Genomic DNA, 25,439 nt, shown 5'->3' with positions numbered 1-25,439 from the left:
TTGATTCTTACATGCATTTTAATGAAATTCAATGAGCTGGAAACCATACAGAATACTGTGTTCAATGTAGCGCGGGTCGTAAAAACCAGCAAAAATACAAAATGACACACTATATAAATCTTGTTAAAAATGACATGGATTGAGGCATGTTATTTCTAATTCAAAGTCATAATGTTTAAAGCTCTATTACAGAAAAATGGTCATTAATATCATCTAATGACAGCAATATAGTACTAAAGCACATTCTTTCAGAAAATGTATTAAGGACAATTAAGTTTCTATTGGCTACTTCCTATTACCAAGAATTGCAAATTGGATTGTGGATGGGAGAAAAACCACAGGGATAATTTTAATCATAAATTACTGTCTTCTTTCTTGAGCCAGGTATATATATGCATTTCATCATTTCCTTTGCATACTTTTGTCTAGTAAAAACACTGAAGTCCATTTGAACTGGAGCCTTGTCATATCTGTGCATTCTCTGGAAGGTGAGACCTCCAGACTTTAAAGTATGGCAACAATTTCTTTTGTTTTGTCATTCATTTACTACACCATCAGAAAAGAGGGTGACTCCATGCATAAAGCGTACGGCTGCCTGACAGAGTGTCTTACATGCTCTCACTGCGACATGCACATATATATGAATGCATTAGGTCCCTGCCATTAAGAAAGACTGTGATACAGTGGGTAAACACCACAGAGGTCAGGTGAGCTGGGCGATTTGCTTAAGGATTATAGCAGTAGGTATTTATGCCTGAAGAGGAGGGTGATGGTGTTAGACAGTGTCGCTCATGAGGCAGATCCCTTAAGGCTGAGTTTCAGTGCTTGGCTCTTTGTCGTAGATGTAGCTGCCAACTCCTCCAGTGTTAACCCCTGTGATGAAAGGCGATAAACAGACTTCTGTGACTCCAACTGTGATAAACCGCCGTCATCAATGATAACATTTGACTGATTTACTGTAGGAGTTCTTACAACTGAGTAGCTTGCTATTTTTCTTTAGTGTCATTCCTGGGTTAAAGTTCTCATTTATAACCATTTATCCAGATGGATATTTTATTGAAGTGATTCAGACTGAGTTCAGGATTTCACCTGAGGAATGAATCTGCGTGCTACAGACTCATCGCAGGCTCTTGACCACTATATTATCTTTTCCCTAAAAATGTTATTCTCGGAATACTTTCCATTATTCTTTGTAAGGTGCTGTATGCCTTTTCAAGTTTCCTGACTGAAAACGAATATGTTAAAAGTGTCTTTCCAGCAGAGCACTGAAAATAACCATTTTGAGAAAACAAGCAGGAAATGGTCACATTCTTTTTGTGTAGCAGTAGCTCCCCCTAGAGGTGGCTGTAAATACCTTTGGGACCAAAGAGGACGGCATAGCATGGTTTGTGGCAGTATGGCTGTCCATCGTGCTGTTAAAAAACAAATCATCGTCAGAAACAATACACTGGACAGGTATTTGCATGTACACTTTTAAAACATTTCTCCAGTGCCTGCTTCCATGTTCCCTGTCTCGATGTGCCGTTCTCCTCGTCCTCCTCCTCTCTTGCACAAGCTGGCCCCGAACTCCAAGGTTCCTACACTCACCTCTGCATGGCTTCCTGCTGCCAGGGTCTTGTTGCACCTCTCGCAGCGCAGGCAAGGCCGGTGCCAGTCCTTCCCCAGGGAAGTCACCTTCTCCGCTGAGTGGTGAAAAAGCTCATGTCACCGCAGAAAGAAGAACCCAAGTGCCCATATTGCTGCCACAAAGACGCGATTAAGGAACCTTTGGAGGACCTGATACTTTAAAAACGGCATGGAGCCTGATCCATGGAGGAGGAATGTGGGTGCAGGACCTCTGTCAGCCAATAATAAAGCAGTGATTCTCAGCCTAAAACATTCAGGAACGTGGGTTTGAATCCAGCTTCCTCTCCGTATGTGGAATTTGACGGATTTCCTCCTAAAGTCTTAAAACATGTGTTAAGGCTGATTTGCATCCCTAAATCGGCTGCAGGTGTGTGCATATGCCCTGTGATGGACAGGCGTACTGTTCGGGGGGGGGGGTATCCCTGCTGACTTTAGGTCACCCTGGTTGGAATAAGGGTTTGGAGGATGGATGGATGGATGGATTTCAAGAACATTTTTATATATGTTAATAAACAGTAGACTTTTTGTATTTTACTTTCAGTCCTCTTTTCGGGAATTTAGTCCACTAACATCATGCAAAAAAAAATTAAAAAATTAGCAATGGGAGAAATTTCTCCACAATGGGTGGGATTATCATGGCCTGTCAGTCATGACTTGTTGATTGAATGTCCCACTTTTAATTTGACTGATTCCAGGTTGGGTTAAAAGGCGGCCAAAAAATGCTGCTTTAAAGCAATTCCACTGTGGTTTTGGCTCACTAGTAAAAAGCACGACTGCATAGCCTGAAAATCCTCTTATATGAATTAGGCAGTAGAAAAAATGCAGTGAGTAACTGGCATGGATCAGATCACCGCTGCTGCTTTTTCAGATACTGCAGATCATCAGCTTAATAACACAATACATTAATAGCTGGCCTTCCATTAATTTTATGGGATGGAACTTGTGGGGATGTGAAGTGGGACAGAACCAGGACCCCCCCCCCCCCCATCAGAAGGAGCCAGGATTTGTGGAGTAGCTCCTCAAAATGTTCTCTCCACTCGCAAACTGCCTCTACACTAAGCTGTGCTGACAGCCCATGCTGACCTAGGAAGGTGTGGGAGGGGAGGAATGCAGGTCTTACCAAAATACACCTTCTTATTGCAACGAGGGCAGACACTGGGCTCCCCGGAGAAGGTTGTGATGTTGCCGGCTGAAATTAGACAGATTTTAAATTAATCATAGGATGTCCGTTCTACTGTGATGCATAACTCTAGTTCTATGTTAAAGACAATATGTATCCATTGGCAATCTTCTGTAACTTTTTTTCCAGATGATAAACTGCATGCATGTACTTTATTCATTGACAAAACAAACACATGTGACTATTTTTGAAATAATATTTATGATTGTGCGAGAGCTTTTCTGATCATATTTATGGATGTGCCCTTTAGTGCATTTTGTGTCAAATGTTCTGTGACTCTTTTAATGTCCCGAATAATGAATTTCCTTCATAGGACAAACTTCTACATTAATTTTAATTTAATGAAATGTGGAATCTTGGTCTGTCCAGCAAACTTCCCAAAGTACTATCACCCTGTTGGTAACGTAAACTCAGACATACGGAGTTCAGTTTGGAGCACAGCTGTTGTATCTTCATACACAGCGAGTGCATGAGCAAAAGTGAGAAAGTCGGGGGGGGGGGGGGGGGGGATGTGGGAACAGGATGTGGGCCCTCTGACCCACAGCTCTAGAAGGGTCTGCCATCACCCACTGTCCTACAATAGCTGGAAAACTGAGCTTCCTGCAGAGGGAGTGCTGAAAGCGGGCTATCAGACAGTTCCACTGCGGGCTATCAGACAGTTCCACTGCGGGCTATCAGACAGTTCCACTGTGAATGAGCAGCCGCACAAACACACTGCCTTTTTAACGCTTAGCACATCCCCTTTGCAAAGCCTGGAGAAAGAGGACAGGTCACTCAGGTGCTCATGGGAAATGGGTTCTGGATTTCTACGCTTACCCTTTGAGGGGCCCCTGGGGGGGGCAGATGCAATCTTCTCTGCCGGTTTGGGGGGGGCTTCAACGGGAACACTGGCAGGCACATTGTTAGCAGGAGCCTCATATACGTAGGAGCCGGCACCCCCGATGTTCACGCCTGTGTAATGACAGTGATCGGGTCACCAGCTAATCCACCTCTTAGCAGGACACTTACATAGCAGTCGCTCTAAAAAACTTCTCTGGTGGATTTAGCCCATATCAGTTTTATACAGATCTTTATACTGGGTTGGTTTACAGACCTTCTTACACTTAATGCCTGTTTCAAAACATGGTGGACCGAATGAAAATAGATAAAGGAAGTTCACCTTTTGGTCCATAGAGGGCAGCATAGCAAGGCTTGTGACAGTAGGGTTTCCCATCATGCTGTGGGAAGAACAAAAAAACTAAAGTATGAAAGAGTCAAGGCACCGCCATGCGTAATCGGTGACATACATGCTAATTTTGCTCAAAATATTTAATCTTTCCTGTTATATTAATAGCACTGAAATGCATAGTTTCACATCATCATTTCTTTGCCAAATTAAGCAGAAATAAAACTTCCTGTGTATATAAGTATTAGTCTATGACAAGGCTGATTAATGGTAGGCACTTACAGAAGGGTGGGACTGGGGGTGCATGAGCACCTGCTAATTTTGCTGGAACTATTTAATGTGAGTACTGGGTGAGTACTGAATACTGAATACTTCAAAAAGTCTCTGCACAGCCCTACAAAATGGTATCTGGAATGTAATGTTCAAGCTCTCCCAGTACTTAGCTGCATTAAAAATAAATTATATCCTATATTTAGAAAATGTTTTACCACTAAGATATGAGGCAAAATGTCCACCAATGAAAACAACCGTCAAGAATGTGTATGTAGACAGTTGGCTTGGCCTCTCCTTTCCGTTTTAAGAATGATGTCTATTTTAATCCTGCATCCTGGATCCACTTGAGCTACAGCAGTACCAGCAGGTTTCTCTCCTTGGACCAGACTGTACAGATGTTTCCAACCTAGATAACATGAGAACTGGTTTCCAGGAGACAGACCCTGTTGATGAATGAAACAGAGCCACCCAGGAAAGGGGCAATGTTGAACAGAGCTTGGCAACTTGGCTGCCAATGCCTGGCTTTTCTTATGTGCCAACAAAGATAGCCACAGGAAGGTATTTATTTTATATTTGAGATGTAACCTGCCCACTTTGCCTTATTTGGACATCCAACATAAGATAAAGGTCTTACGAAAGCTTTATAAAAATAACCAGACAGGGACTGATAATCCACATTAGCTGTTGCCATGAACAACAATGTATTCAACGTGTGTTGTGTCTTTAATGATTGGCTATCGCAAAGATTACACACACACACAGAGCTTCGTGGAAAAATGTGCACATACAAGAAATGCAACAGTTAACCTCCGGATTATGTAGTCATAATCTACATTTCTGTTGATTACTTCAGTCTAGACCCTAGAACCAGCTATTTTGGTTCTTTTTTTCCCTTTCAGGATCTGTCTGCTGTTTATCTGGATCTTGGTTGCTTTTTCCACAATACAGGAGCTAGACCCTTTGCCCAAGACCACAACCTGTCCCATATTCTTGCACAATATTCTGATATTTTTATACACAGTCCTGGGCTTCTGCTCAAAGAAACTTGTACTTCACCCCATGAGGGATGGATAACCATTTTACGTAAGAGAGGGATATAATTACCAGAGCAATGGCCGTTGCCATTTGCCACTAAACTAGAGAACCAAATAAGCTTTTGTACCCCGGTAATGAGGCCATATTCCCTCAGGAAGCGATAAGAGTTAGCCATGACTGGTTCTCTTACTGTAAGTCTGCTTCATTACTTGGCTCAGTGGTGATGACTTCCAGTTGCCTTACGAAGAACACAAACACCGTTTCCATATCTAGCCATCAATGGTTATCGATCTTATTTTTTTAGGGCTTATTTTCATAGTGATAAAATTCAGATATGCATAGAAATATTGAACAGTAAGAACGTAACAGAGCAAGGCCAGCGTAAGGTACTGGTACATCAAAGGTTATAGCAGGAAATCACTTTGTATTACAAAAAAGGAGGCAATTCCAGTCACGCAGGGCTCAAAACATTCCTCTGAAGAAAACTGGGACATTGGACACAAGAATGCCTTGGCAAGTGTTTGAAATGACAGGTTGTTTGTTTTTCACAAGGTGAACCATGCAATTGGATGTCAGATACGACAAACTGAAGGGCATTCCTGTCTGTCTTTCTAAGTCTATGTCCAGCTGTGACAGATGTTATTTTCCTGCCTTTTTGGCTGAGATTTGCGTCACAAATCAGTCGAGGTCAGGCTTAGGCCTCATACCAATGAAACAACTTCCTAATGAATGTGAGAGGAGACCTATTCACAATGCCAGTATGATCATCTAGAAACTTTTCATTAGCAACCATTTCTCATAGAACATACTTCCTCGCACAGAATGATTGTGCACATATGTGTAAGTGTGAATTTTATGAATGTACTCTGCACCCCCCCCCCCCCCTATCGTCTTCACCCTCCTCACAGTTTGCACTCACCTCGGCGTGGCCCCCTGCTGTCAGGGTCTTGCTACAGCGTTCACACTTCAGACAGAATTTGTGCCAGTCTTTCCCTAGGGATGACACCTTCTCAGCTACGATGTAAAAGGGTGAGAGAAGGCAAATCAGTGAGAGAGAGAGAGAGAGGATTTCACACATACAAGGTAAACAATATTAATTTGGGGCAATTAAATCAATTGTTTACTCGTTCTGATACTACTCACACAATCCCCTGCCCACCTGGAAGTTGGATAAGAGTATGACCATCTAGAGTAGGATTCTAATGTATTGTTTAGTTATTAAAAATCCATCCATCCATCCATCTTCCACTTGTCCCATGTGGGGGCCAGAGCCAGGGAATAACCCAGGATGAGGCACCGACCCTTTGCATAGCACTCACACCATTCACTGCTATGGACAAACCAGAGGAAACCCCAGGACGACACAGGGAACATGCAAACTCCACACACATAGATCCGGGGCAGACCCTCGAACCTTGGTCTCCAGAGGTGTAAGGCAACTGTGCTAATCGCTACGCTATGGTGCCGCCCTATTTAAAACTCCATCAGTATTTAATAAATGTGCGTGACCTATGCCCCACAGCCATAGGGAGAATCAGGGCATTTCTTTTTAATAGTTTGATAGTTCCGGCTGTGTGGGTGTTACAGGGTATGGGTGTCGGCACTGGATAAAGGCCCAGCTGAGAGGAAGGTGGAAAGCAGTGGGAGTTATGATGTCATGTCTAAGGGGGGAGGAAGTGGGCTCTGCCAGTGTGCAGCTGGCCGGCACTGCATGAACGGCCGAAACTAAATCCTTTGTCCTGGTTCAGCACTCCTTTGGCTCCTTTGCTTCCCTGTTCCTCGCCCAGACAGGCTAGCTGCCCTAATTATACACCTTCCAATTATAAATCTCTGTCTCCAAACAATGCAGGAAGGCCGGCATGCTGAGCCGACACACACTGGAGGAAACAGCTCTTCTTATCGCTGCCACACACACCAGACGGATGTCAAACTCTCTTTCCTCCGTTTCCTGAAATCTCACTCTTTCTTGTCTCTTTGTCAAAAAGAGTCATTGTTTTACATCAGCCTCCACATGCCCACTCCAACCGTTTCCAGAGTACCGCTATGTTTGTCTTTCTGGCACCCAGTTAATTCTCTGCGAACTTAAATAAATTAAATAGACTAACAACGTCATAGGTGCTGATTATGGGCTACTGATGACAGACAGAGAGACAGACAGACAGACATTTCCCAAGGTCACATCCCAAGGCTCCCATGATAAAAGCTGGTGACATTCTTTATTTTGTTACTCAGGGCTATTTAAGGCCACAGTTCTTTGTAAAACCTCATGCATCTGCACAGTTATCCCTTCAGAACCTTTTGCCAGTTGGGCACTCAGGTGAAAGAGTGAATGGAAAAACAGGAGGGGAATTGCTGTAGGTGTGGCTCATACAACACATACAATATATAAAAGTCCCCAGACAAAAGGAAGAATACAAAAGTACATACAAACCAGGCAAAAAAAAACAACAACACTTTTTTTGTGTGAAAAAAATGGCATATGGGGGGGGACACAAATTATTAATAATTTATAGCCAAAGGTCTATTTACTGGGGGGCATCCCTGCATGCAAAATAAGTCCTGAATCTACAATAAGGGCTTCACAATCCACCGGTCCTTTACATTCTACAGTACAATTACTATGACAGGAAAAGCATATAACCTATGAAAGGTGAAAGAGGTGCTTTAGTCCTCCAGGCCTGCGGTGGTCGCTCTTACAACTCTGTCGCTTACTAATTTATAGTCAAAACATCATCGCTAATACTGTACAATCAATTACCAAAGACCCCATTTCGCAGTTCTGTCATTGGATTTTTGGAGGAAAAGAAATTAGGTAAATGGGCATTTGTGGATCTAGGTTCTTTTTTATTTTCTGATAATCATTTTATATCAAAACTGGGACCTTGTATGTTCACACAGAGCAAGTTTGTTTTTCCCCTTCAAATAAAAATGCAACCAGGCCAAAAATATACTTAGTTGCCATGGTTTCGATCAAGATTAAGTGTTTCAAAGAGACAAATGTTTGAGTGTGGCATTTTGAAGAGCTGGGCTTTTAAAAAATTAACACTACAGTCAAGACACAAGTGAAAGGTAATGTGCCATGTTTAAGCTGTGACATTGCAGGCTGAGTGAAGCCGGCGTGTGACAATCAGGAGTCACTAATCTACGCAGGCAGAGTCTGAATTTCACCCAGTAATTTTTCTATAGTGCCAGTCAAAAATCTGGAGATACCTGCATTTGTCTCTATTTTAGCTAGATCAACACACCGAAATGATATATTATTATATTATTAATATTATATTATTAATATATTATATTATTCCCTAATGAGTGAAGCGTGTGGCTGTCTGTCTTCAAGTACTTGGTGGCCACCAAACAAAGAAGCAGATCAGGCTAACAAAGAGAGAGCGAGACGTCGTGATAATTAGATGGGCACTTGCAAAGCAAAATAGTCAGGAGGAAGCATTCATTTAACCAGCATCTTCTGGGGCCTTCAGAATGGGTGATTATATTCCGGGGTGTTTAATTACTGCTTCTTAATTACTAGCCACAATGATTTGGCACCTAAACAGCACAGCTCAACAGCAGAAACCCAGCCGGGTGCCAAGCGGATCACCCCGGGTTCTCATTTTAGGGTGAGAAGCGGAAGCATCTGATCTTGGATCTGCTGACAAAATTGCGTAAAGTCCATGCAAACGATTAAGCGCCGTCCAAGAAACATCTGCACGTTCCACCATGTTGCACTTTTCCGGCAGAAATGCTACATTTGTTCTCTCACTTGGCAACATCCAAAATAAACCTATAAAGTATCACTGAGAGCTGGCAGATTAAGATCTGAACTTGAATCATGTCAATTCAAGTATTATTGTACATATCAGTTGCACTGCCAGTATTTCTGTAAAGTACTTAAAGTCCACTTCATTATATCTAGTTTTACTATTATAAATTGAATTTAGTTAATTTAGAAATGCACATTGTCTTCAAAAATTAGCTGAAGTGCTTCATAACCTGTGACTGACCAAAAAGCTGTTGAATTTTAAACAGTGACAGACTACAAGAACAGAGTAAAAGAAATGAATTCACTATACATAACTTCTAATATCTAAAGTAATATCATATATCATATAAATATTATTGTTTTTGGCATATTGCCAAGAACAGCCATATACAGATTTCTATGCAGCATATAAACTGTAGAGGTGTGTTGTGCTTCTACACATAACATCAGTGCATTTCCAGTGTTCAGTGTAATCCTGTGAGAGGTGGAACTCGAGCTTGCAGTGGGATACTGAGCAGGGGTTCGACAAGCATCGGAATATCTTTATTCATTTAACCTCGATACTACCAGTATCAATGGGATCATATGCTGTATCTATAGACGACAGGAGTACACTTGGGACAAATTTCAATTCTAATCATTCACAATAAACACACACGGTTATATGTAGAATTAGCATGACATTAGGTGGGTATCAATTGGTTAAAGTCTGTTTGCCATGGGCTTCATTTTTGTCAATACGTAATAATATGTAATACAGTAAATAGGGCAGATTGCTATTCCTGACATCAGTCACACCATCTGCTTCTTGCGTCCCACTGCCATCACCAGTCCAGAGGTGCCGTCCACATGGTGCCACTGTTCTGCTATATAAACCCCTTTGATGTGCACCAAGCTGAGGACACTGTGGACTGTGTGGTCAGTGTAGAATGTCCCTCTGAGAGACCTTCCAAATGACGTTAAGCACACACACACTCACATACACTTCTGTGGTCACTTTATTTCCATGCTTGAATTGTTTTTTTCCAAATGGCCATATTTAGAACAAAAAATTATGACATCAGGCCAAATGACCCATCCCTCAGACAATAATGGTCCAGTTCTAAAACTGGGCACATGCTGGCATTTTTTCCCCTCTGTCTAAACTGCTGGGTGTGACCAGTGGTTCTGGGGGCAGGTCCAAGGCTGACGCAATGCCAGTGCAAACTGCACCCAAGGCAAAGGCTTCCTCTCCCTCCCCCACAAAGAAAACCCAAAAAGGCGCCAAGGCACTGAACCGTGATGCCACCGCTGACGGATACTGCTGGTCAGGAGAGTTCTAGAAACTGACTTGGCTCAAGCCAAGTCTCCATTCATTCCTTTACGTCACTGGATACTAACTTTCCACAATAGAATTTAAGCAACAGGTTCAAATATATTAACAGGCTAAGTTCTGTTAATTAAATTACATGTCATCATACATAGACAAACTGACCACATTATCTGTAAAACCTAAAATATCTAAACTCAGTCGCTCAGATGAAAATGTAAACCAAGCTATGGTCATATTCCAACAATATATTTTAATATCTAAAAAACCATGATTTAGGGTATTATAGGTAAGCAGTAATGATTAATAAGACTCGACTAGGAAAGTGAAATCATTCTGATTCTAAGTTTCATCAAGATTTTCAAAATTTATTTTAAAGGATTTTCCTGAGCAATTATTTTGTTACTTTAAAAAAAAGTGTCAGACAGCAGCAGTACTGGTCGAAAGTTTGGATACAGCCGCTTTTAATGCATTTGTCATTCACCATATGGGCACAAGTTGGCTACCTTGCCCTTATTCTTCAATCCAACTCATCCCAAACTAGCTCTATAAGGTTTGGGTCGGGGGATTGTGGGGGCCAGGTCATCTGTCACAGCACATATCTTTCCTTGTTCACAAGATAATACTGTACTCACATAACCTTGAGCTGTGCTTTGGGGTGCTATCTTGTTGAAAAACAAATTACTTTTAGTAGGTGTGTTCAGACTTTTGACTGGTACTGTAAATATCAGGGTTGGGGCCATTCTGGAATGCATTCATCGATTTCAATCCAAATCAGGAAATGGAACTGGAGTTGGAATTTAAACCTCCCTGAAATTCCAATTCAATTCCTGAACTGTTCCCCATAGTTTGTTTTCCGATCCCAACTCCAGTTCCATTTCCTGATTTGGAATGTAACTGATTAATGCATTCCAGAATGGCCCCAACCTGGGTAAATATATTGGGTGGCGCAGTAGGAAAACCCAGGAATAGAGCTAGGGGTCAAATCCCACCTCCATTCTGGGTGCGGAGTTTGCAAGAATCCCCCAAAGACATGGACTTTGTTAACTGGTGTCTTTAAACGGTATGTGTGTGTGTGTGTGTTTGTATACGTTTATGTGCCCTATGATGGCCTGACATCTTAATACCATGCATTTACTCCCCTCTATTATGTGTCTTGTGTCTTGAATTAAAAGTCTATATTGTGCCCCAATTGATACTTGTATATTGTCATGGTGTCTCCAAACAGCAGCATGCTGTGCCAACAGAAATTTCCACTGGCCTTGGTCATGTAGCAATAAAGATGCTGGTTCTGATCAGGGAATATTCTGATCAGGGTATATTCTGATCGGGGTATATTCTGACTTACGACCGCGATCGGTTTCGACTGACCGGTTGTAAGTTGATTCGGTCGTTATTTTATATGCAAAAATGATTACATGTATACTGTATAATAAAATGTCATCATATTTAAGTCATATTGTTTGGTGTTTTTCAATCTTTTTAAAAACTGTCATACTCTCACGCTAGACAGCACTCGCCCTGCGTGGTGGCCGCAGGTTTGAGGCATCAGAACAGTCGTAAGGTCGATCATTCATAACCTGCATAGGGCGCAAGTCAACGACGACCTGTATTAATAAACAGATGCTTAGAGTAACAATATGAAGTATATATCCTCCTAATAGGTTTATACATAATCATTTGATAAAGGTACGTAGATGTATGTTATTAATGTTATGGAAGACTTGTCGGGTAAAAATGTCTGCTGAATGTTATTGATAAAGATTAATAGAGATGTCTATGCCTCAGTTTGAAAGTCATACAGAGATGACATGGATTTATGCTCCACTAGGACATGGGAACATGAGGTGATGGGAATGGCAGCCAAGATATCAGTGTCTTCATGCTCTGTACTGAGAGCTCTATGCCTGAAGCAGGGGCCCATGCTTAACAGAGATGCCATAATTCATTATGATGCTTCTGACGCCTGGTTATAAAAACTGACCTTAATTAAACAGAAAAAGCTCTCAGCCTGAGATGTGAGAGTCAATAAGAGCAAGAAAGAAAAGCTGAACATTATGTCATAGGAGGGGGACAGTCTACGTCTCTGACTTGTAACTGAGACTGGGAATAAGTAAAAGGAATGGGCAGTCACTGAGCGGGTTAGCTATCTGATAGATTTTTATCCAGAGAGACAATGCAATTTATCTTCAGTTCACACGCAGGAAAAATATTATTATTATTATTATTTTTTTATCTCAAAACAAATAATTAATTTGTCTGATTTGCAGCATTGCCCCTCCCCCAGGCTCCCTGGGAAGATGTGCTTCTGCCCGTTCATGTAACGATTGATATGCAGGCTACACCAAATCTCAGCATCTGTCTATGTAGTCTGGTTACACAGCCTGAAGCACAATGTTCACATAATAAGGAGAATCCAATTACCACTAAAAGACAATAAAGATGCATCTTTTTATTTCATACCTTGCATTTCTCCTCTAATTTATACTATTGAATAATTTTAGAATTATTTAATTATTGTTTTCCTGTATAGTTCGATAATGCACATCTGTTACGACAGAAACTAAAATTTGTTAGCATAGTTAATCCTGCTAAACACTTGGGACTTCCTTTCCAAATCATTTGCAGGTATGACTTTCCTTCCGATTTAATGACTCCAGTCCATTTAATCTAAGAAAGAGATACCACACTAATTTGGTCCTACAGCAACATGTACACATTTTTAATTCTCTTAAAATAAATGCAGTACTGCACATTAGCAATTATATTAAAGGGAATCAGAATGGCTGTACTACAAATTAGCTATGGTATTCCGTAAGTAATCAATTCAGTGTTTTAAGTTGGATCCTGACTCCAGGTAACCTCTGGGGTCAAACCTTTTAACCCCCTTAACCCCCCCTAACCCCCCCCACCCCACACACACTCACTCTTCTTAATTATGCTAAAGATTACAGGGCAAGTGGAAATCCTCCAAGGAGGTAATTTTCCCATTTCATGGATGAATTATTAAAAGTCAGATATTTTTAGATGTTTTCTTTTAACTCCGAAATGCAGAGACAAATGTCAGCTCTATTTAAAAAGTTCCAGACCCGTCCATGCATGTGGACTCCAAGCATGAAATGGCTAAATATGCGGCGAACCCGGCAATATATGGCCGGCGTCTCAAATGAATGTTATTTATAAGCACGAGTGGAGATGGGTCTCTCTAAGATCATTTGTTAGGGTACGGCGGGATCAAAATAGCATCTCCTGATTTTCCACTCCTACAGAAGCTACGACAGTGTCCAGCATTCCTTCGGTTCCGAGAGGACCCCACCCTTCACTGAGAGCTCTAAGTACTGTGGCCAGACAGATGTAGCAAAATAAAAATAGAATGTTAGTGGAGAAGAAAAATAATTCCAGAAGGTGGCTTTCTGCATTTATGGCGTAAGGTTTTAGGTCTATTAAATGGAAGAAGTGCAAGTAGTTATTTTTTTTTTCCTCTAGCTTCAGTACATTCCGAACCTTATCCGCAGTCTTCCTGCGCCCTAACTTTAGGGTCAGGGCCCATAAGGGGCATGGCTACAGAAAGCACAGGCAGCATTATTATGGGTTATATTCAATTACTTTGTCCCTTGGGTCTCTCCTGTGATGATGACTGGCAGCACCAAAGACAACAGACCAATCATTAGAGGCCTATGTGATCGATGACAAGTATCATGACTCCAGTGACAATGTGATCAACGTGTTACATCTTAAAACAACTGAAATTACTGTATAGAATGCTGAACCTGCTATCCAGAATGCTACATTTGTAAAGAGGGTAATGCTATTTGAGAACTACTGCATCCGGGAAAGAGTCTAAACTGCAACCTAATATTCGATAAGGTGCCATAACAGAAATGTGTCATCATGAGATTAAAAGCTACTCAGCCCGGTGCTGGTTAAGATGCCTCTTCCACCACTAGTAGACCGAAAATTCACAAAACTCAGATAATATTAAAAAAAATAATAATCTAGCTAAACACACTTCTTTCAAACCAGTTTAAATATTGATGGCCAAATGTATGAAAAACCAAAATAGTTTTTTAGTTACATAGATATTTTGATTAATTTTGAGCTCACTGTTGGTTATTTTTTCAGTTACCAATATCTTTGTGGAATTGGTCGAGGTTATCCACATATTCAAATATAGTACATAAATATATTCAGGCAGCATGGATATCAGCAACAGATGCACTGATCAAGGGAAATTTGTAATCAAAACTACGACTTTGATTCATTCTCCCGCCTTAAAACCATCAAAAGTCGATATTTTATTAACATTATCAATAAATCTTTTAATACCACATCAATCAGACTAATGAAATAAAAAATATATTAAGAGCAAAATTAACACAGCTAATAATTACAAATGATATTCATACAAAGCAGGTTGAATTGGTTGCGAAAGCGGCTGCTTTGCATCCCCCCAGTTAAGCATCCGCCCTTTTCTACAGCCAGCGCGATACATTTACGCCCGCGTTCAATTAGCCATTAATTACTGTTTATAAATGAGAACGTGAGAGACACGCGGCCGGCAGCGATTTTCCTGAAACATAAAAGATAATTAACGAAGGAGTTGCTGGCTGACTAAAATAAACATTTCGGAAAAGTAACTTACCGAAATAGACGGTTTTGTCGCATTTGGGACACTTGGATGCCATTGTTTTAATAAGTGAAAGGATACTTGAAGCCGGTGCTTTACGCTGCTCCGCTGTAGCGCTCACCTATCGGCGCGGATTTTATTATACGGACCGAGCATCCCGTGAAAGCGGCTTTGCGTACTTTGCATGGCCCCGCCTTCGGTTTCCGCTTTCGCGGCGCCGCCAGCCCTTCCCCGCCCTACTCTTCCACCCCAAACCCAAACAGTCAGTGCTTGGGTGGGGCCACCATGCCCGCCCCCCCGCCCAGACTCAGAGCTCTGGAAAGATGGACAATAGTGTCTTTCACCAGCTATGAATGGGAATTCTGTTGCTCTTGCCTGTCCCTTAGTTCACTCCTTCAAGACAGCGGTATCACCCAACAGGATATAGTTATAATACAGACACTCACAGTCGTAGCCTAGAGATAATGTCTTGACAACAGCCTACAAAACATCATTTTGCATTCTAATGAACATTAGAATTAATGAGATGTTGCTAATTATAGAAGTAACCCCAGTTTGCCCTGTAATTTACTTTATATGCCCCTTGACATTTACACAATTCACATTTGTTTATTGTTAAACATTGTGGTTGTTAAGCTACTTGCATATCTGCAACAGTTTTGTAGCTGGCCAAACTCTGCGACATTTAACAGGTGTTTTCTCAGATTTCTGTTTTATTCGAGATTCTTTAATCATCTCATCATGTAAGGATGCATGTGCCCAAACATTTCTCCCCTTTGACCCACACGGCCAACATGGAACATCGCTGCTCTGGAACAGCATGCAAACTGGGATGAGGTAAACAAAAATAAACAATAACAAACAAAAGTCAGTCATACGTCAAATGGACAAAAAGTAAAATATTAATAGAATAAATAACATACACACACACACACACACATATATACACATGCATACATATTGCATAAGAAGCAGCAATGGTGAACAATTACATACAGAATATGCATAAATGTACATAAATGTGAGAGTGAAAGTGTTACTCCTGTGGGGCGTTGGGAAGTTTCTTTGCCCACATGGTTTTGGCTGATATTGTATTTGGTTTGGATTGGTATTTATTGTGGCTCTTTATTTGAATTGCATATGTGCCCAGTGTCTGTAAAATCTTTACCACTATTCATCCATCTGTGCATCAAATATTACCTCCCCAATAATCTTACACTGTATCATTTAGAATTAAATATCGCCACTGAGTTTATGCGCTTTTCTTTGTTGAAACACACAAGCAGGGCCAGAAGAGGTAAGACGTGGAGGAGACGAAAGCCAGACAGAGAGAGATGCTGTGTAGATGTTCAGGGACGAAAGCCAGACAGAGAGAGATGCTGTGTAGATGTTCAGGGACGAAAGCCAGACAGAGAGAGATGCTGTGTAGATGTTCAGGGACGAAAGCCAGACAGAGAGGGATGCTGTGTAGATGTTCAGGGACGAAAGCCAGACAGAGAGAGATGCTGTGTAGATGTTCAGGGACGAAAGCCAGACAGAGAGAGATGCTGTGTAGATGTTCAGGGACCAAAGCCAGACAGAGAGAGATGCTGTGTAGATGTTCAGGGACGAAAGCCAGACAGACAGAGATGCTGTGTAGATGTTCAGGGACGAAAGCCAGACAGAGAGAGATGCTGTGTAGATGTTCAGGGACGAAAGCCAGACAGAGAGAGATGCTGTGTAGATGTTCAGGCGTAAGACTCGTGAAGTTTATGAATTCTCTGATTTCATGACGCAGCCTAATGTGACTTAAGCTTAGTCCGAGCTGAGCATTGAGGATGTCGCCGGACTCCTTTTTACTGGGGCACGTGTCCCAGTATTTATGTGCTGTGCCCCACTAAAATCTCATGTGTAATGGGGAGTGGGGGGGGGTAGTTTTTTGTCTAGCAACACCCCTCCCAAACATACAAGAAAATGGGTGTGTGATCTGCATCAGAAATTGCCATACCAGAGTGGACACATGCGGGATGCTGGGAACAGACGCCTGTTCCAGTGAAACGCCCATCACCTGCTCTCCGCATTCCCTTATTAGTCGCCTAATCCCTCGCAGTCAGGGACTGACAGTTGTCCACTCTTGGTGATTTGATATGATTCGGTGCCTCGTGCCGCCAGGCTGTCCAGGGCAAAGATCATCTTTACAGCAGGACCCTGTACACCTCTGGTTGTCTGATTCTCTCGCTCACCAAGAGTAACAGCCCCACATGCTAAGCTACAGAATGACTGATGACTCTGCGCAGAAATCAGAAACCCTGTTTAAATGTAAAGACTGTAAAAGCTAATATATACGTCTGTGTGTGTCCCTGCGTGTTACAGTAGTTAACTGAACATTCCCCAGCAAAGATAAAGCCTAACTAACGTTCCAAGAGTTTCAGTTTATCGGGCAGGGTAAGTGGTGGGCTTATCACACTTCAGCTGCTTAAGAGACCAGACTTAGAATGTAAGGAAGGAGTGTGACAGAGGATAAGAACAAGGCGGTTAGGATAGAGCACCTGTGAAAGTTTGCTAGCGTTTCTTGTGTGTTTAAAGCTTCCATTCTCCTTCCTGGATATTTTAACACTGAAGTCTGAGTTGTGGAAGCCAACCTATCTTTGTTGCAAAGGGTGGCAGCCACTAAATCCTCACTGCAGCAACAACTTACCTCTTGAGGATTCAAGCACATCATGACATGTACATTATATCTGTTCCACTCCAACATAACAAGACAGTGAGACATAGAATCATGGAGTAAAACAAGTGGCAGATATAATGGTGTTTCAGTTTGGGGTACAAATAGGCTGTGCTCTTGCCTGCAATAATATTGTTTTTCCTGAACTTCTCTGGAAAAGGTAGCTAGATGTTTGAAGCTATTTCATTGGCCTTCATTTCTTGTAGACCCATGATCTAGACCAAAATAAGCAGTTGAGGATAGATGGATGGTTCTCAGTGTGAAATCGATTCAAGCTGAGCCAGCGGCAGCATAAGGGAAAATTCTGCTGTTCTTGCCTTGCGTGCTCTCCAGTGGTCCAAGGAGAAAACCCGGAAAAGCTCCCTCCGAGAGCACTGCAGCCACTGCAATTTCTTTATTGCCTATAATTATGATCATGAATCAAGCTCCCTCAAAAGGCAGATGGGCAAGTACCACTTTCCTCAAATTATTATTTGTTGATTTGTGTTGACCATTTAGAGTCAGCAAGAGAATTGTGAGACAGGAATGGACGTCCTTGTGCACAGCAAAGTCTGGTGACCTGCACAATCAATCATTGTTTTCTCTAAAAGTGATCAGACTCTGGTGTCCAAGGCTGCATCCATATTTATTACATTTTTGTTCTTTATTGACCCAAAAATGACTGTCCTTTGTTTTTGTTCCTTGCCACCTTTTTTGTTAAACCTGTTAAGCAAACTTTTTTGTTTCCATCCCTGTTAAAAATCCTTAATCTTTCCTCTGAATCCCATGACCCTCAGTTCTGTTTATTGGTGCGTCTTACAGTATTATAATGCTGAGATAAAAACTCATTATTGAAGATATGTAAAGGACTTGTGGTTAAGAAGCACCAATTGAAACGTCATTCACTGGCGGTTCATCCAACAGTTATTTGAAAGACTCAATTTTGGCAGAGATGATGACGTACATATGAGAAAGGTTCTGTTCACAGATGCATGAACAAAAATAGTCAATGACTTAAACAAATGACCTCTTGAGCTGGAAATATATGAAAATGATGACTTACGCTGTTCTTAGGTTTGACCTAAAACCCACTTAATTTCCTCTTCAGGGTATTACACAGCTGTGCTCAAATCAGATATAAACCACCAACCACCAACCTATGATCTCTGCCTGTTTTTATATAGAAGCAATATACACAGAAGGGCGATATAAACAGGGTTTTTTGTCAACAGAATCACTCATGGATCCCACTTGGAAGAGCTCTGGGAACGATGTTTCTTTATATAAACAACCAGGATATTCCTCTGTTGTTGCCTGGTCTTGTATAACTGGAAGACAGACCTAGCTATCTCTCTCTGTCACACTACGTGATATAGTCTTTCTCAGTCTAATCCACTCCTAGTATTCCTGACAACTTATAGGTGTTAGAATTTGAGGGGAAGTGGAACGAGTGAAATGTGACCTGACCTCTGCACCTTTGCAGCCAAAACAAGAGCTTCTCTTCATACTCCTCAAACCTCTGGCACTCTGTCCTGGCTGTACTTTACTTGTGAGGACCTTCATCACCAAGCACACTTCCCTGGGCACCAAAGCGTCCCACTACTTACTAACTGTATGTATACTTGTTGAGCTTTAACTATTTCTCTGCTATGGTTACACATGAAAACTTAACGTTCATGTTCCATAGTTTGTTTCAAGGGTGAGAGGATAGATGTAGTTCATGTCTGGTTTGAGAAGACCTCTGCAACACGGGAAAAGCGGAAGTTATAAGCTACTTGAAAGGACTTGATAGTGAGATCAAGCCGACCCAAGGTAACTTGTGCATGTAAGTCAGGGTATGGGGGATGTTATGTTATATTTGGTCTTTGATGGGCTGTATGCAGATGTTTTTATGATAAACTCACCATTAATTAATTAGCGTTTTAGTTTTATCTGTCCATTTTCACATAAATGAGACACTTCTTAATTTCACTGAAAAGCAGTATTGCGGTATATCTGTAAAAAAGAAAATATATATAAAATAAATGAGTGTTTGTACATGACAGAAAATATGCTGGGTGACGGATTAGCCATTTGACAGAAATGGCGACTACGGCAAACACAGCCGCTGTTCCGTCGCATGGGTAAGCGCATTCTAAATCTGCGGAAGTGCAACACAGCATTGCTGGGGGTCTGTCTCCAGAGCCCCCGGCAGAAACATGTCTGTCAATGCAGGACTAACCTTTATCAATGACCTATTGAACCCAGCATCAGTCCAGCCTTCATCACAATGACTGCCTGTATAGCAGGGAAAGTTTAGATGGCAAATCCTTCATGATCTAAAACAATATCATTAAACACAGGGCCACTATCAAACTTAGAACATAAGAACATAAGAAATTTACAAATGAGAGGAGGCCATTTGGCCCATCAAGCTTGTTTGGGGAGAACTTAACTAATAACTCAGAGTTCTTAAAATCTTATCTAGCTCTGATTTAAAGGAACCCAGGGTTTTAGCTTCCGCTACACTAGCAGGAAGACTATTCCATACTCTAACTACACGCTGTGTAAAGAAGTGCTTCCTCAAATTTGTTTAAAAATGTTCTCCCGCTAATTTCCACTTATGGCCACGAGTTCTAGCTGTTTATGAAGCTAACCAGAGTAATAATCTATGTAATCATGTACATGGGTGAATCTGTCAGTGCGAGAAGCTGCGAGCACCAAGTCCGGGCCCCAGAGTTTGGACCCCTGATGACGGCACAGCCAGCTGTTGTTCTGCATCGCCTTTCCTTCTGGTTCTGGTACATGAACATGGTTCTGGTCTCATCACGCTACAGGCCTCACTCACAAATACTTGCCAGTTGGCTTTTCTGGCTCAGATTGATGGTCAAGTTGTTGCAGATTCTTGGCATTCCCTTCCCCTGGAATGGCTGAGGGTGAGATATTCCCATGGGGCCAGACAGCTGGGCACAGTTTTTAGTGGCTTTCTGGGGCAGCTGTAGTCTTTCTCTGCAATACCCCTCAGTCCTTCATTCAATGTCTCCCAATGCTGAAAAAGTTCTTATGACAATGGTGCTGCTCCAATGCAGTTATAAAGATGGTCACATATAACTAAGATGCTCTGGTTACGTTTTATCACTCAACCCAGGCAGTAGGAGGCATAATGTTGAGTGATTTAATTGAAATAATAATAATACTAATAATAATAATAATGATGATGATGATTTGCCTAAAGCTATCACTTCCTATTTCCTTTGAATTCCCAGCATGCCTTTCTTTGCATTGATTGTTGAGTGGAGCGTCGAGTTGATCTTATCTGCCCCATTCCCCTCTCCACACCCAAAAGGACGCCCTTCTCTATAAATACCTCTGGGGAGCTGGAGCATTCCATCACTGTGGACCAGTATAGGGTTTATCTACCAAGCACCTTGATAACAGGCTGCGGTGCTGCCTGTCTGGCCTTACATGGGTCCCTTAGTGCGTCGCTCCAGCACTCTGCCCTATGACCTGCCCATAGCCTTACTCTGTCCAGTGCAGATGATCCACCAACCACGACACGCTCCGTAGGAAACGGGTCAAGGGCTGGGACTTGTCAGGGATCTATTGGTGACACAGAGCCTTGTTATTTAAACTGCTCCTGCATTGGGTGACATTGGTTTATCTGAAGTTCTTTATGATTAATTTAGGGGGTGGCATGTATCTGAGCAGGTTACTGCTCTGTGCCCATGTCTAGAAAGTGTTGGGTTCAAATCTTAGGACTTGTAGAGTAATCATATCAACGTTGGGCACTTGAGCAAGACCCTCAACCTCAACTGTTCGAGGGGTGCTGTATACAGGAGACCTTGGGCTCTGATCCCCAGGGGTGCTGTATACGGGAGACCTTGGGCTCTGATCCCCAGGGGTGCTGTATACGGGAGACCTTGGGCTCTGATCCCCAGGGGTGCTGTATACGGGAGACCTTGGGCTCTGATCCCCAGGGGTGCTGTATACGGGAGACCTTGGGCTCTGATCCCCAGGGGTGCTGTATACAGGAGACCTTGGGCTCTGATCCCCAGGGGTGCTGTATACGGGAGACCTTGGGCTCTGATCCCCAGGGGTGCTGTATACGGGAGACCTTGGGCTCTGATCCCCAGGGGTGCTGTATACGGGAGACCTTGGGCTCTGATCCCCAGGGGTGCTGTATACAGGAGACATTGGGCTCTGATCCCCAAAACTGTGTCTCAGGTGGTGACCAAGGTGGGGGGCACACTAAAAATAAAAATCCTGTTTGAAATAAGCAGGAAATAAGAATATGTTATAATCAATGTACAAACAAAATGTGCAACACTTCTGTAGGCGCTCGGGACTAGTCTAATGATATGTAGTTAGGATAATTAGCAGTGTACAGCTCAGTGGATTAAGAAGCTGTGTCTATGTGTAGAAGCCTGTGGGTTCAAGTCCCCTGGCTACCTGTGTGATTATGTATTGGGTGCTTGAGCAAGGCTCTTAATCCCAGTTGCTCCAGGGACCCTGGTCGACCTTTCTGTGATCCTCACTTGGATGAAAGTGTATGTATAATAAACGTTATGTAAATTGCCCGTAGGGTTTGTCTGTGCGTGTGCCCAGCAATGGGCTGGCATCTCGTCTGTGGTACACCCCAGTTTCGTACCCCGTGATGGCTGGGATAGGCTCCCGGTGACCTTGGTCAGGACAAACGTTTACAAGATGGATGGGTTTTATTTATAAAATGAGTGTTTTCAGCTAATAACCATTTTGAGGAATGGTTCTGCGGAGTACAGTCTAAATTTAAAGGCTCTATTATGACCGTCTTGCAGTTCCACTAAGGAAAGTGTACTGACCTTTTGCCATTTAATCAAACGAGTTAATCAAAAATCACAAATTATGGATGGCACAATGCAAATAAACATGCTTAGAATTTTTTCTTCATTCTGATTTAGCCATTTCTTTTGGTACAAAGCATCACAGGACCGAGTCTCACATTTTTGAAAGTACTAAACTACAAGCAGACATACAGGCAGAGCGTTACCTGCTTGTGGTGACCTCTGCTGGGTGCCTTATGTACTGCAGCAAAATAAAACTCACAAAGGGCCATGCAATTTTCCTTTATTACTATGCAGTATATGGCATGTATATGCAACTTTGTTAATGTACAGTTAAGCCAAATGGAAGCTCCTCACTTATACCTTTTTTAGGAAACATTACGTAAAACCTTGTTGAGAAGATTTGCTAAAATGTATCCATATCACAGTGTCCTGTATTGACGATATTCAATGGCAGGGAGCAATAGTGAGAAACAGATTGAAGAGAGGTTGAAAACTGGAGTTCAAGTGAGTCATGGTGTCTGAACTCTACTGATGTACCTTCAACATGAATCGCTCCACTAAAAATTATCCAGCAGTATGAACAATATGAAAAAAATGTCACAAACACGTAAACTATCGTAGCTACTTTGGAGTAAAAGTGTCTCCTAAGCAACTAAAAATAAATATTACGCTTGACATCTAATGCTGAGTATTAGGGTACAATAAACACGATGACAGTTGGGATGACAAAACAGTGCATAACAGAGGCTCTTATGATGACAACTTTGCTTTTAATGTTGCCGTTAGCTAGACACTTGGGGTTCCTCAAGAAGGAAGTGGCGGTTTCTTGGCTTTGCATCTGGGTAAATATTTATACTTCTTTGCGAAATTTCAGGGTCTACTGATGCTAGGAAATGTCAGTTCTATTTTGGTCACCATGAACATTTTAAAGCACAAATTAAATTTCCACTTTTAACAACGTGCTGCACTCTGTATGCAGAATTTGTATTGGAGACCGTTTTAGATCATCTTAAGCCACTGATTTATTTCAGAATAAACCAATTGGAATGAATTAGCAATAGGGTTAGCAGTTAGCGCTTCTTATTTACCCAACAGAGACATAGCATGTGCTAATTGGTGGTGCACATCAAGTAATCCAGCTGAACAGAACCTCACTTTACTGAAAGTCACAGATAACACCATCTCATTTCATTCTCATGACAGTTATGCTTCTACATCACTTAATAACCTTTTTTCACTAGGCTGTGTGATGATGCTTTCAGATCAAAATTAACATTAGATTGATTTTGATCAACACAGCATGATCCATGATGTAACATACAGAAACGGTTCACAGCCATCCATCACCTAACCGATTTTCCTGGTTATGGAGGAAGGAATGTGTTACAAGTTAAAACAGAGTGGGTCTCATGGCCACACAGCGGTCATCACTGTTGCCTCACAAGTCTGGGAACTGGGCTCTGTGTGTGTGGAGTTTGCACATTCATGTCATAGTAGAGCTTCCCCCAGGTACTCCTGTATTCCCAGTCCAAAAACATGCCGAGATGAATTGGAGTTACCAAATCATTCGGGTGTGTGTGCCCCCCTGTGATGGGGTGGTGTCCCATCCTGCATTGTTCCTTACCTTGTGCCCATAGTCTCCAGACCCCCCCCCCCCACCATGACCCTGAATAGGACAAGTGGATACAGAAAATCAATGGATGGAAATTAAAACAGAGGTCTACTAATGGGCTAAATATTCAAGTAGAATTGGCTGGATTAATCTGCGTGATGTTACTTTCTGCATTTACACACCTAGTTAAATCTAACCGGAGTAATAGTGTTTGTCAGGAAAATTAATCTGACAATACCATGTAGTTTGTTGCTGGTATTTTGTCAAAAGAATTTCAGGACACAACTAACAAAAGACAGACGCAATAAGAGTTTAGGCAGAATGGAGAGACGTAATAAAACATCTAAGATGTGTTAAATCCCCTGAAAAAGGCCAGATAATTCAGTAATAAGGGAAAGGTGACAGACATAGCATATTGCTGATAAAGAATGAATTCAGAGCAGTTTGCATAATTGTTTATTTCCAAATGAAAAAGATTTAGCTGGGAGTTTTACAGAACAGTCTAGAATTAACACACTTTGCCCAGAGAAAACCAAAAATAATTATATGATTAAACAATTATTTATTTTTAAAAATAAACGACGTAGGTGTCCATATTTCATCAATGCATTTGAACGATGTTTGTAAACACGTATGTTTTATCATGCAGATGCTACTCCACTGGGCTGTCGCTGCAAGCTGAACATCCAGGCAACGCCGATACCACTCTGAGGTTAGTGGTGGGAAAGCTGCAGACGTCAATGTCTGAAAAAGACAGAAGTGTCCCTGAATCAACAATACCCCAATCACCGCGCAAGGCTGCCGAATAGGACAGAGTAACAAGTAGTGGGCGACAAAGAATATATCTCATATCCCACGCAGAGTTTTTCTCACACAAAGTTTTAAGTGCCACAGCAAAGATGTGATAACAGGTTCCGTGTTTAAGTGAAGACAAATTTAGATTTTTCGCATTAAATTCAATGCATTACATATGGCAAACAAAAAACAGCACAGCCAACCCAGTCCCCAGCATCCCACTTGTGTCACCCATCATCACGGCCGTGTAACTTTATGGTGATGTTACTCATCAGTAGGGAGGATGAAGTTTGTTAGGATCAAGGAGGTAATACTGGAAGCACGTTATTGGTGAAGAAAAGCATACTTCAGCCTTCTAAACACTTATGAAAATAATGATTTAATACATGCGATAATTTAGCAGATTTTGTGACTGATGCCCCTGCAATCTGGCTACTGACTCTTTGGAGTTCTCTCTGGAATCCTCTCTGGAGTTCTCTCTGGAATTCTCTCTGGAATCCTCTCTGGAGTTCTCTCTGGAATTCTCTCTGGAGTTCTCTCTGGAGTTCTCTCTGGAATTCTCTCTGGAGTTCCCC

General features: G+C 41.9%; 1 protein-coding gene and 1 long non-coding RNA gene across 2 annotated transcripts; one reads left to right on the top strand and one right to left on the bottom strand.

The window, feature by feature from the left end:
• Nucleotides 1-15,161, bottom strand: crip2 (cysteine-rich protein 2). Its single transcript, XM_023827477.2, has 8 exons — nucleotides 14,988-15,161; nucleotides 6,199-6,293; nucleotides 3,966-4,023; nucleotides 3,623-3,757; nucleotides 2,747-2,815; nucleotides 1,588-1,682; nucleotides 1,355-1,412; nucleotides 1-873 (listed from the first exon to the last, which is right to left on the bottom strand). The coding sequence occupies exons 1-8, from the start codon at nucleotides 15,028-15,030 to the stop codon at nucleotides 806-808; spliced, it is 621 nt and encodes a 206-aa protein (XP_023683245.1). The 5' UTR covers nucleotides 15,031-15,161; the 3' UTR covers nucleotides 1-805.
• Nucleotides 15,162-18,898: 3,737 nt separating this feature from the next.
• LOC140578424 (uncharacterized) lies at nucleotides 18,899-24,775 on the top strand. The gene is made up of 3 exons (XR_011982624.1): nucleotides 18,899-19,267; nucleotides 19,343-19,467; nucleotides 24,719-24,775. It is a non-coding gene; the product is annotated as an uncharacterized lncRNA (long non-coding RNA).
• The last annotated feature ends 664 nt before the right edge of the window (nucleotides 24,776-25,439 follow it).

The sequence above is a fragment of the Paramormyrops kingsleyae genome, chromosome 14, assembly GCF_048594095.1.
Source record: "Paramormyrops kingsleyae isolate MSU_618 chromosome 14, PKINGS_0.4, whole genome shotgun sequence".
Classification (NCBI taxonomy): domain Eukaryota; kingdom Metazoa; phylum Chordata; class Actinopteri; order Osteoglossiformes; family Mormyridae; genus Paramormyrops; species Paramormyrops kingsleyae.
Note: the sequence above shows the minus strand (reverse complement) of the source record. Positions and strands in the feature narration are given on the sequence as shown.